General features: G+C 35.9%; 1 protein-coding gene across 1 annotated transcript; it reads left to right on the plus strand.

Annotated features, from left to right (window-relative positions):
- Positions 1–296: 296 nt before the first annotated feature.
- LOC128248549 (uncharacterized) lies at positions 297–12357 on the plus strand. The gene is made up of 3 exons (XM_089357363.1): positions 297–558; positions 8260–8345; positions 12099–12357. The coding sequence occupies exons 1-3, from the start codon at positions 430–432 to the stop codon at positions 12298–12300; spliced, it is 417 nt and encodes a 138-aa protein (XP_089213489.1). The 5' UTR covers positions 297–429; the 3' UTR covers positions 12301–12357.
- Positions 12358–12697: the final 340 nt, after the last annotated feature.

The following is a 12697-nucleotide window of genomic DNA, read 5'->3' on the forward strand; positions in this document are numbered from 1 at the left end:
GATGAAAAAAAAACAACAAAAGTCTTAAAAGCTTGCTCGTCGCTAGAAGGGGACTTAACTCCTGTTATAAACAATAGTGAGTTATTCCGACTTGAAAATAGTTAAAAGTTATGGTTGAAAATCGATTTTTACAACTATACATCCATACTTATAGGGGGAAGCGTCTATGACGTAAGGTAGGGGGAATGTAATAATTATAGCAGATGTTCTGATGGTGAGGTTAAAGATAGGCATTGCTGGTAACCAATGAAATACCAGTAGCTGTAGGAGTGGGTGATGGGAGTTAGTTTTATATAAAAGCAAATGAGTATTTTTGTGTGTATCTTTCTACTTAGAGCTAGCTAAGTGTGACAAGTGTTCCATACTACAGACAGGAAAATAGCAATTCTCCTCGAGGTTGATATCCATTTTCGTTACAATTAGTTCAGGATGTGTGATATAAATTGGGGTCAAGTCTTTGAAGATATCGACAAGAATAAGAGTGGAGTCTTAGAATTGGAAGAGTTGTTCGGTCATTTGAATCAGATATTTCCAACTCTTTCCATACATACTGTAGAGGTTTGTAAAAGTATTTTTTAATAGTTTTTCAGCTTTATATTTATATCAGAAATACAAGCATCGCTCATTACACAGTCACAAAACATACTTTCGAGCACATTAAAACTCAAGTATTGAATGTGTATATATGCGCACGTCTGTATACACACGTGCACGCTCTCTCTCTCTCTCTCTCTCTCTCTCTCTCTCTCTCTCTCTCTCTCTCTCTCTCTCTCTCTCTCTCTCTCTCTCTCTGTAAAAATTTACCCAAAGATGTATGCGTGTGTCTTTGTGTGCGTATACACACAAACTCACACACTGACGAATACAAAAGAATGAAATTGAACCTGTGCGAGTGGTAATAATATTGACATAAGCCTCTCCCTAGACACACACAAAAAAAATTGTTTCAACACACAAATTCACATAAAAAATCTTGCAAACCAGATACAAAAATGTAAAGCCCACTCTTTTGCGCCGAGGGCTTATATGCCTCAATATTAAATTATTTTCTTTAGAAAATACACGGTGATCGCTTATTAGCTTTAAGCATAAAAAATATATCTAAAATTCCGTACCGCTTTTCAAATCATCGCAGAGAATGAACATACTAGCTTGCTTATACATGTGCGGAATTTTATATATATATTTGATAATAATATTAAGGATAAAAATCCAAATTCACAGGTAAAAACACAATTTAATTTAAGTTATCAAAAATTAGATTAAATTAAGTTTTACAGTATATAATATATAAATATATAATTTAGAGAAAAGAACCACAGTTCCTGAACTCATCCATGAAAATCCACAGTCACATAAAGAAAAATTTAATAAGCAAATACACTAAAAAGAGCTATAATAAAATACAAAGTAATAACTATTATATTATTTTAATAATTATTACTTTGTATTTTATTATAGTTCTTTTTAGTGTATTTATCTATTAAATTTTTCTATATGCGACTGTGGATTTTCATGGATCAGTTCGGGATGTGTCTATTAATATGGTGTAGTACTCATATTAGAAATTAGACACTCCCTTCATCAGGATGCTCATTGTTACAGAAAGAGAGGAAAAAAAAAATAAAAAGTTTACAGTGACATTTTATTCTTTACAAACAATACACAATGCTTCAAGCGAACTACAATACTCTCCTATAATACAATATGTTAACATAAATGTAAAATCAAATGGACCTAATACATTACATCATGGCCCTTTAACTTCGAATGCAGAGTTACGCATATGTATATATATAAAAAGGAATATATACTAATATCTAATTAGCATAGGTTGCTAAGTTAAATCACAGGCCCTAGTAGATCTTATTACGAATTAGTTCATTATAAGATTTTGTTTGTATTTTACTTGTATTTTTAATTTTATTTATTAATTCATTTATTAATTCATTTATAAGTTCATGCATAATCATCGATTCAAGTTCAAATTATACCAGTTATATTCCGGCCTACTTATATTATGTCTATTGGTATTTTTTCTAATTATTTTATTATTTTTCTTCCTTATATATTAAATTATATTATATTTATAACTTTTAAATCATGGAAGTATTCCTATCTAAATCATTATTATTACTATTCTACGTTTGAATTCATGCTATGACCCTTTGGTTTCACTATTAATCCTAACCTTCTCTTTATCTTTATTGTTCTTTTTGAATTTCATCAGAAATGTTGAACGGATTTTATGCGTGCATGCTGGGATTGCATTGGCAAATCTGTTTAGCATGGTATTATTATGGTTTTTCAATATTAAAGTGCATCAGGTATACGAAGTTTGAAAGTCTTTCGGTACCAAAAACACTACATAAAACATAAATGAAAACTGGTGCCCCCGTTTTGAACAAGATCTTATCTTACTATTTTAGACATTTTAGAGACTTAAAACTATATATTTATTGATTCTAGAATGATTTGAACACACACATATATATTAAATCTTGCGTTTGGATATACGGTATTGTTCCTGTGGTCTTCTACCCTTATGTCTCCATTCTTACCATAATTTGTACACACACACGCACACACACACACACACACACACACACACACACACACACACACACACACACACACACACACACACACACACACACACATATATATATATATATATATATATATATATATATATATATATATATATATATTTGCAGAAGAATTTATTATTGGGACAGTTTAGCTTAAAGTAGAACACTGCGACGCATAATCACAGGGGTGTAAGTTCCAGTTTCATGGCTTGCCGCCAAAACTTCTTTCTGCAAAATAGGGGTAGTTTATCCTGTTCATGCTATATTATTAGCATTATCCTGTGTTTGAGAATAAAATGATTACTTCTTTAACTTTCTAGACATCTCAACGCCTCTAAAGCAAACTTTGTTCACTTTCATCGTAATGTGAACACAAACACACACACACACACACACACACACACACACACACACACACATATATATATATATATATATATATATATATATATATATATATATATATATATCCCACCATGTTGGACCGCTGAACAGTCTTTTTCTCGCCAGTATTTTCGTTCTCTCTCCGTTTTACCCCTTATACCTTTCTGTCGAAGGGCGTAGACTCGAAACATAAAAGACTTTTCAATTTTTCCCGGTTATTAAGCTAATACACTTGCTTGATTTTCGTACACTTGTCTTCGTCTTTTGCTTCTTTTGTAAATTTGAAAAATGTAGCGAGAAGAAATTTAAGAAATCGTCAAAACGGAGGAGATGCAACTTATGTTGGACCTCCGCTGGGTCAGAGATATAGCGATTAAACTAGGCATAGAAGACAGGGTAGAGACGCTCACGAAGAAAGGCCTTCATAATGATCAATGACCATAAACCAAATTGTGCCTCTAACCCCAAGTGCAGGCTGATATATCCTACGAAGTTTGAAATTAAACAGGTGAGCAGACGACTTACCAGGAAGATCAATAACAGCGTTAGAAATGTCTTTGACCTCGCCCTATGGCGTAACACCAGCGAGGTCATTATATGGTTTAAAACCAATAGCAGAAGGGGTAGAGCTAGGTTTACCCAATTTGATATTGTGGATTTCTACCCATCTATATCAAGGGAGCTCCTTTTTAAGGCACTGGACTTCGCTAAGACCTACACTGAAGTACACACGCACACACACACACATATATATAAGCAAAATAGCTAGTTGTAAAATCTCAAGAAGAGATCAGAGTAGTAACTATACTAACAAGTAAAGTCAACCGCTACATCAAAGTGACTGTTTCATGTCACTACTAGTTTAACCCCAGGTAGATAGATCGTCCGCAAGTTGGTTGTCGGTGCGATGCTGTACCTTTTATATACAATAAAGTATGATTACTACTCTGATTCTTCTTGAGATTTTACAACTAGCTATTTTGATTGTTGCAAATCAGTGACCGATCGTTGCTTTGTATACAATATATTGCTGGGTTGAGTGAACCATGGCTATCGCTCTAGGGGCCGGGTGTTCGCGACTGAGGATGAGCAAAGCAGCTCGTAACTGAGTCAATCTCGCGATCCCGTTGTCTGCTGAAGAATAGTAGGGATTCGCTCCCCTGCTAGCGATATATATTGTATATAAAGGGTGCAGCGTCTCATTGATAACCAGCAGATCTGCCTGGGGTTAAACTAGTTGTAATATCGAACAGTCACTTTGACGGGGCGATTGACTTTACTATATATATATATATATATATATATATATATATATATATATAAGCAATAATAAATCTCTGAAATAAATACACTTCACCATATATATATATATATATATATATATATATATATATATATATATATATATATATATATATAAAACAAAGTAGTAAACTTACAAGGTACCGCATAAGTGAAAATATATAGGAAAGAGAGTTTGAAAATGCAGAGGTCTTTTAAAGATGTTTATTGACTTGACCGGTTTCAGTTTAAAAAAAAGTTTATCAAAAGTAAAATGTAAAGCTTTGCATAAGCCTTGTTGTGTTAAAAATGGTTATCATAATTGTATTAAAGAAAATGTTAAAAAATAGAATCTTTGACAAAAATAAGAAAATGTTAAGAGGGGCTTTTTGTTTAAACAGTTTACATGAAAGTGTTCAAAATAGGTAGTAAATAAATTTATGATTAACTCAAGTTCATCAAGAATCATGGTTGTATAGAAGCATATATACAGAAGAAATCATATTTAAGTATTTATACAGAATTTTAGGGGAATAACCATCCCTTCCATCCGTCATCTCCTCTCTTGTAGTGTGTGTGTGTGTGTTTGTGTGTGAGGAACGTGTGATATTTTTAGAAATAATGTGGGAGGTTAGTTGGTGGAGAAGAGCATTGTGGAATCAAATGGGCTTTTTTTGTTTCTGGGCTAGTCTGTCATGGTTCAGTGGTTTGGGGGATTGGTCTTAGCGTTCAAAATGGTGTGAGTGTTTGTCTCTGTGCACGTTTCTATGCGTGTGTGTATATATATGTGCTTGTGCTTGTGTGTGGAGGGTTTTTTTTATTGGTCTTAGATTTCAGAGTGATGTGTGGATGGGTCTGTGTGTGTGTGTGTTTTATATTTAGCAGGATAGTGCGTGTATATGTGTATACTTTTGTATATATGTGTGTATGTGTGTATTTGTCAGGGAGCTCTGTGTGCGCACGTGTGTGTATGTGTTTGTGTGTATGTGTTTGTTCGTGTGTGCGTGTATGTGTGCGTCTGTGTGTGTGCGTGTGTATGTTTGTGTGTGTTGTGTTGGTGGGGATGTTATGTGCTTGTACGTATGTGTGTGTGTTTCTGTCTGAGTATCTTTGTGTTGTTATAATTGTCCAGGTTACGTGTGTGTGCAACCGTATGTGTGTGTGTGTGTGCAACCGTATGTGTGTGTGAGGAGGGTGCATATGTATGCATGTGTGGGTGTGTCCGTGTGTGAGTGTATTATATTTGTCAGGGTTTTTCTGAGTATGCGTTTGTGTGCATGTATGTATATGTGGGTGTGTTTAATGTAGTTTTCGAGTGTGTGTGCACATGTGTGTGTGTGCTATATTTGTTGTAGCGAAATGTGTGTGAGTGCAAGTGTGTATGTTATTATTTTGTGTGGTGCGTGCATATGTTTGGGTGTAGTATTGTGTTTTGTTTGTATTGTTTGTGCAGTGTGTGTATACGTGTGGGTGTGTTTCTGTGAGTGTGTCTATGTGTCTTGTATTTGTTCGGGTGGTGTGTGTTATTGCGTGTGTGTGCGTGCTTGTATGTGTGTATGTATGTATGTGTGTGTGTCTCTGAGTGTTTGTTGTGATTGTTGGGACAGTGTTGCGTGTATATACGTGTGTGTTTTTTCTTTGAGTGTGTGTGATTTTTTTTACTGGGGAACGGGCATATTGTGTTTGTGTGTGGGTACATATGTGTGTATATATGCGTTGTATTTGCGTGTTTGTGTCTGTATCTGTGTATGTGTGGGTGTGTTTGTGTGAGTGTATCTTGTAATTGTCAGGGCGGTGTGTGTAGATGTGTACATGTTCGTGTTTACGTGTGTGTGTATGTGTGTTTGTCTGTGAGTGTTGGTTGTAATTGCTTGAATCGTATTGCATGTGTATAAATGTGTGTTTTCTTGGAATGTGTGTGGGTTTGTGCTCGAGCGTGGGAATATTGTGTTTGTGCGTGTGTGTATATGTATGTGTGTGTGTTTGTGTGGGAGGTTTGCATTGTTTTTGCGCGTGTATTTGTATATCTGCGTGTGTTTGTTGTGGATGTGTGCCTGGGGGTGGGGTATGTTAGAGTATGTTGAGTTGTGGTCTGTATTTTTGAATAAATATATTTTCCTTATTTATTCGTGTTTGGTCAGTGGTGTTGTCTGGGCATTCGTACAGTGGGAAAATTAGGAATTTGGGGGACTTGTTATGTGCACAGAGATCTAAGTGGCCACTAAGTGGTGTCTGTCTTGTGATGGGATTCCTTAATTATTGGGGGTGGACTGTCATCCTGTCTATGAGGGTGAGACTAGTCTGCCCTATGTTGTCTTTGTGGCACCCTTCACACCTAATAGCATAAAGTAAATTTTTTAATGCGCAGGTGAAGTTATTTTTTACGACAAATGTCTGTCCTGACTGGAATTTGTATATTGTTCCTTCAATGAGATGGATGCAAGTCCTGCAGTTAGATCGACCACATTTTTTTGACGGTGAGTGTCGGGCTTGTGTCGGGTAATTTTGCATTGGTAAGTTTTTTAGGGATTTGGGTTGTCTCTTCCTTTTTATTACTTTATGCGCTTTGAGAGCATTTTTTAGACGTGGACCTTGAAACACATGACCATATACGCACATGCACACTTCACACAAGGATACATATGGAGACACACATCCAACACATCACATACGCACGTACATAATCACACAAACCCATACACAGACACACTCAAACCTGCACACACAAGGAGTCAGAAGTACACACACATATACAAGCACACAAACATGAACACAAACAGGCACATGGATTTGCAGAATACATACATACCTACAAACGTGCTCACAAGCATACATATATATATATGCATACACACATACATGCATACACACATAGATGCATACACACACTGTCATACATACATACACACACATACATGCATACATACAAACATATGTGTATGCACATGCACACTGACGCACATGCATGCACACAAACAAACAAAAAAAGAACGTAATTCCGATAACGGACACAGTCAACGATTACTGAAAAGGTAGCAAGACGCAACGAAAATTTCAGCAAAAGTAAGTAAATGAGTAAAAATCGAACCGGTGAGTGCGTTAAATTGATAAGGTACTAAAAGAGAATGACTCCCCCCAGACAATAATATATATGTGTGTGTGTGTAATATATGTATGTGTGTTTGTGTGAGTGTATGTGTGTGTGTGTGTGAGAGAGTTTGTTAGTGCGTGTATCTTCAGAGTATAATGTAACTAGATTGGTTTAGTATGTCTCAGGGTCATTACTATTTTTCTACTAAAGTTAAGATTTTTCATTAAACATACAAATCGAGAAAAACTAACCAAATCTAAGCATAGAAGCGTACCTGCGTGTTATCATCATCATCATCATCATCATCATCATCATCATCATCATCATCATCATTATTATTATTATCATTATCATTATTATTATTATTATTATTCAGTAGTTTTATTTTTATAACGTGCTTTCACTTCACTACCGAGCGCAGCTCTGTGCGCCTTGGGTATGTGCTGTGGTTTGCTGTGGTGCTCTTATGTTTACTGTATTGAAAGTGTTTTGCGTAGGATGTGTGCAGTACCAAGTAGTGCAATTTTCTGTATGTTATATATATTTGTAAGTCCTGCTATTTTTGTTATGTATTTGTCTGAATATTTTTTTATTATACCTAAGGCACCTACTATGATAGGAATTGTTTCTGTTTTTAGATTCCACATTCGAGTTATCTCTATTTCCAGGTCTTTGTATTTTGAAAGTTTTTCCATTTCTTTCAGAGAAACGTTGTCATCTGCTGGTATTGATACATCAATTAGAAAGCATTTTTTTTCTTCATGATCTTTGACAACTATATCTGGTCTATTTGCCATTATTATTATTATTATTATTATTATTATTATTATTATTATTATTATTATTATTATTATTATTATTATTATTATTATTTATATTGCTATCATTACCTCTGCTATTTTATTTCGACAGTGCGATTTCGAAGAATATGATACAAATAAAGATGGCCAAGTTACCAAACCAGAGTTCGTTCGAGCGATGTATAAGCGATATCTTCAGTAAGTTCACACGTTTCGTATCTTTTCATCGTATCTCTCATTTTGGATCTTTTCCTTTTCATGGGCAGTTCGATTAATTAATTTTCTTTAACTAAACACTTTGAAACTTCGTATACTGGTAGAATGTGTCATATAGAGCATATTTTACTCTTAGCGCTGTTGAGAAAAGTTTCTACTTTCGAAGTTATTTCGTGTTAAAGCTGTCGTATTTCGGTAATTTCAGCCAATCAATGACTTGTATTCAGCTGAATAAAATTACTGCTGTTGTTTGAATATTTACAGTAGTGAAAATATTCAAAAAATCATATCGTTTGTCACTGTTATTTATGACATCGTCCGCACGTTTGTACTTGTTTTAGCTTTAAAAACATTTACAACAATTTTTCTACTTAGGGTTAGGGTTTTAGGGTTAGGTTTTAAGGGTTAGGGTTGGGTTTTAGTGTTAAGGTTAGGGTTTTAGAGTTAGAGTTTTAAGGTTAGGGTTTTAGGTTAGGGTTTTAGGTTTGAGGTCTTAGGGTTAAGGTTATGGAAAAAGTGAAAAATGAAGGAATTGGAGTGGGAGGGGCTAAAAAATTTCAGGAAAACAGGACCCCCCCCCCCTAAAAGCAGTAGAAATGCACGAACGATTATGATGGTGTCATGAAGTAAACGTTTTTCCGATACACTCGTTTATTCTTATGAACGTAACTGAAATGAAATATGTCATAAATAACAGTGACAAGCGAAATATACACCGCCGGAAGTTGTTGTTGACAAACAACAACAGTATTTTTTGCCAACTGAATACACGTCATTGATTGGTCGAAATTATCGAAATACGATAACTTTAACACGAAATAACTTCGAAAATAGAAACTTTTCTCAGGAGTGGCTCCGACAACAGTAAAAACAACGAGAACAACAACAACAATCTTATCACCACTAGCACAACTATCAATAGTACCAAACATTCCTTAGTAATAAATTTCCGTTAATAACTGAATGGTGTCGGTGGAGGGGCGAGAGAAGCGGAAGATATAGGAATCTGTTTCGATAACGGAGCGAGCATACAACAGCAACAACAACAACAGCAATAACAATTACATTTCACTTGAAACAGTGCTAAGTATTTTATAGGAAGGAAAAAGAATTGTAAAGTTGTAACATTTATCGCTTTTCCCATATGTTTCTTACGACAAATTGGTATGTGGTTAAGAGGCTCGTTTTGCAACCAAATGGTTTCGGGATCAGTCCCACTGCGCAGCATCTTGGGCAAGTGCCTTTTATTATAGCCCCAGGCCAACCGGTGGCTTGTAATAGTCTGGAGTGGCTGCATGGTAAGAAGCTTGCTTCCCAACCACATGGTTCCGGGTTCAGTCCCAATGCGTGGCACATTGAGCAAGTGTGTGTGTGTGTGTGTGTGTGTGTCTGTATATGTTTGTGTGTTTGTGTTCCCCCATCATCGCTTGACAACCGATGGTGGTGTGTTTAGGTCCCCGTAACTTAGCGGTTCGGCAAAAGAGACCGATAGAATAAGAACTAGGCATCCAAAGAATAAGTCCTGGGGTCGATTTGCTCGACTAAAGGCGGTGCTCCAGCATGGCCGCGGTCAAATGACTGAAACAAGTAAAAGAGTAAAGAGTAACGCTAAGAGTAAAAGATGTTCTATATGACACATTCTACCAGTATACGAAGTTTCAAAGTGTTTAATTAAAGAAAATTAATCAATCGAGCTGCCCATGTAAAGGAAAAAGATCCCTCATTTTATTTCATAATGCCTTCCATAATGATACAGCTAAACATTTGTAATGACTTGCTGTAGCTGTTTACATTGTAGACATATATAACAGAAGCCTTATGTTATCCAGCCACACGAACAAAAGTAAATGCTATGTAACTTAGTCCGATGTTTGCTCGGTCACTTTCAATAATCTTTTCTATTCTAAGCACAAGGCCTTGAAAATTTTTGGAGAAGGGGGCTAGTTGATTATATCGACCCCACCAGTGTGTAACTGGTACTTATTTCATCGATCCCAAAAGGATGAAAGGCAAAGTCGACCATGGCGGAATTTGAACACAGAACGTAGCGGTAGACGAAATACCGCTAAGCATGTCGCCCAGCGTGCTACCGATTCTGCCGGCTCGCCGCCTTAAATAATGATTTCTTTTCTTTTATTTAAAAAAAATATTTTATTTTTATTTTTCCTCGGCCTTTTGGCTAAGATCAAAATGCCACCTTAAATAACAACAACAACAATACCAACAACAACAACAACAACAACGACGACGACAACAACAACAACAGCAACAATAATGATAATAATTATAATAATGATGAAGGCCTTTCCCGTGGAAGACGACGTATGTGTGTTCAGTTTTTGCTGAACGAGCTGCACAAATGATTTGATTATAGTGATCAAATGTATGTGCTGTGGTACATAAACTCACTCCCGCCATCAAATCGATATTACATGTACAGGTGCACGAGTGTGTCACACGTCAGATGTCAAAATGATCGCAGAGCAACGTGAAAGGAAATGTTTTGCTCAAGAACACAACGCTCTTTCCGGGAATCGAAACCATGATCTAGCGTTCGTGAGTGCAGACACTCACCGCTAGACTATATATTGTTCACAACGCCACCTTCCCCAAATGGTGAATTTTATGTTGCATGCATACATAATGAACTAAAACACATTTTCGTCTGAGTACTAGACCGCTGATCAAGAAATGTTGCGTAACCCAGAGTGCTTTTTGAATAAGACACAATTACATCCGCTTTATGTGTTCTATATCACTTTATTATTAGAGGAACTTGTAAGGCAGCGAGCTAGTAGAACCGTTAGCACGCCGGGGAAAAAAAAAAATTCATATCGGCATTTCGCCCGTCTTTACGTTCTGAATTCAAATTCTGCCGAAGTCGACTTTACCTTTCGAGTGCGATAAAAGAAGAACCAGTTGAACGCGTATTTTGCATGAAGACCTGCATCTTCACCCGTACGAATTGGTCAATCGGCAACAGTTAAAACCGAGGGACTATGCACGGCGGCTTAACTTCGCACGTCAGAGGGAAGCAATTTTGGGGGTAAATAACGGCTTCATTTTTTTAATGAATGATGAAGCTCATTTTCATCCCAATGCCATGGCGAATCAACAGAACTGTCGTTATTGAACCTTGGGGAAACCTCAAGGCACGTGTGCATGTGCATTAGCCCCACATATTGGACGATTTAAAGGAAGTTAATCGCGTGGAATTCGCCGAAATCGACAGAGCAGTGTCGGAGGAAGTGGAGGCGAATTTCCAAGAACGCTTTCAGAAATGTATCAATGAAAACGGACTCCACATGATAGATGTTGTTATACTTCATTTTGACAAATGCTAATTCAATATAAACACATTGATGTCAATAGAATTTGCACCTTAAATTAATGATTTTGTGAATTTTTCAAAAACGCCTGTCCCTCTACCCCACCCTGTATAAACCTTCTTTACGTAAGGATTAGTAAAAATCAACCAATAAGTATTGAGTGTCTTCGCCATGAACTCGATTAAGTGTGGATGACAGTATTCAAACCACCACCCAGTCATCTAGTTTTTCACTAATCAACTGAGTCATACGTTACATAAGTGCTTTCTTATATCAACTAAATTTCACCTTATAAATAAAAAACTGCTTACTTTGAATGAATTATTATTTTGTTGCTTTTCTACAAATGGCATAATTTTATATTGTTACTAATTTTGCTTCTTCTCTATTCTATTTCTTTATTAAGAGATCCGGATGATATTGCGTTAGCTTTTAAGACGTTTGACACTGACGGTTCTGGTTGTCTCAGCGAAGAGGAACTAAAGGCGGCAATGAAAAAGATGTATATGGATTACCATGATGAAAAGTATAAAGACATCATTGCTCGTTTAACAAAATGTGGTAAAATTGATTACAAAGAATTTGCGCAGGCTGCTATGAAATTGTAAAGGCTACTTATTTTGAGAGATAAAATAAAAGCGATGTAAACAATTACTGCTGTTTAATTGGTTTTCAGTGAGTTATTTATATTTAGTTTGAAACATAAATTGCTTATATACATGTGTGTGTTAGATGATTGGGGATTAAACGGATTTTTAGCATGATTTAATATACGTTGAAACAAAATCTAACGTTTATGAACTATAGTCATATAAAGATTATTAAACGTATAAAGGTTTCTATAAGGCAACAAGGAGGATATTACAACATTCACGGAGGCGCTGGGGACTGGTGTTTGCTGTCTTAGTAATTACTTAACAATCGTCATATTAAACAGAATGATGTCAGACTTAGGCTCTCTAATAAACTGGGCTACTATGATTTATTAAATCCCCAAACACATCA

This window comes from Octopus bimaculoides, chromosome 1, assembly GCF_046866305.1.
Source record: "Octopus bimaculoides isolate indiv1 chromosome 1, ASM4686630v1, whole genome shotgun sequence".
In the NCBI taxonomy this organism is placed as follows: domain Eukaryota; kingdom Metazoa; phylum Mollusca; class Cephalopoda; order Octopoda; family Octopodidae; genus Octopus; species Octopus bimaculoides.

Bases quoted from the DNA above. Each gene is read 5' to 3' on its own strand.
- LOC128248549 (XM_089357363.1), top strand. From the start codon at position 430: ATGTGTGATATAAATTGGGGTCAAGTCTTTGAAGATATCGACAAGAAT. The intron at 559-8,259 runs GTTTGTAAAAGT...TTATTTCGACAG, and splicing joins TTTCCATACATACTGTAGAG to TGCGATTTCGAAGAATATGA. The intron at 8,346-12,098 runs GTAAGTTCACAC...TTCTTTATTAAG, and splicing joins ATGTATAAGCGATATCTTCA to AGATCCGGATGATATTGCGT.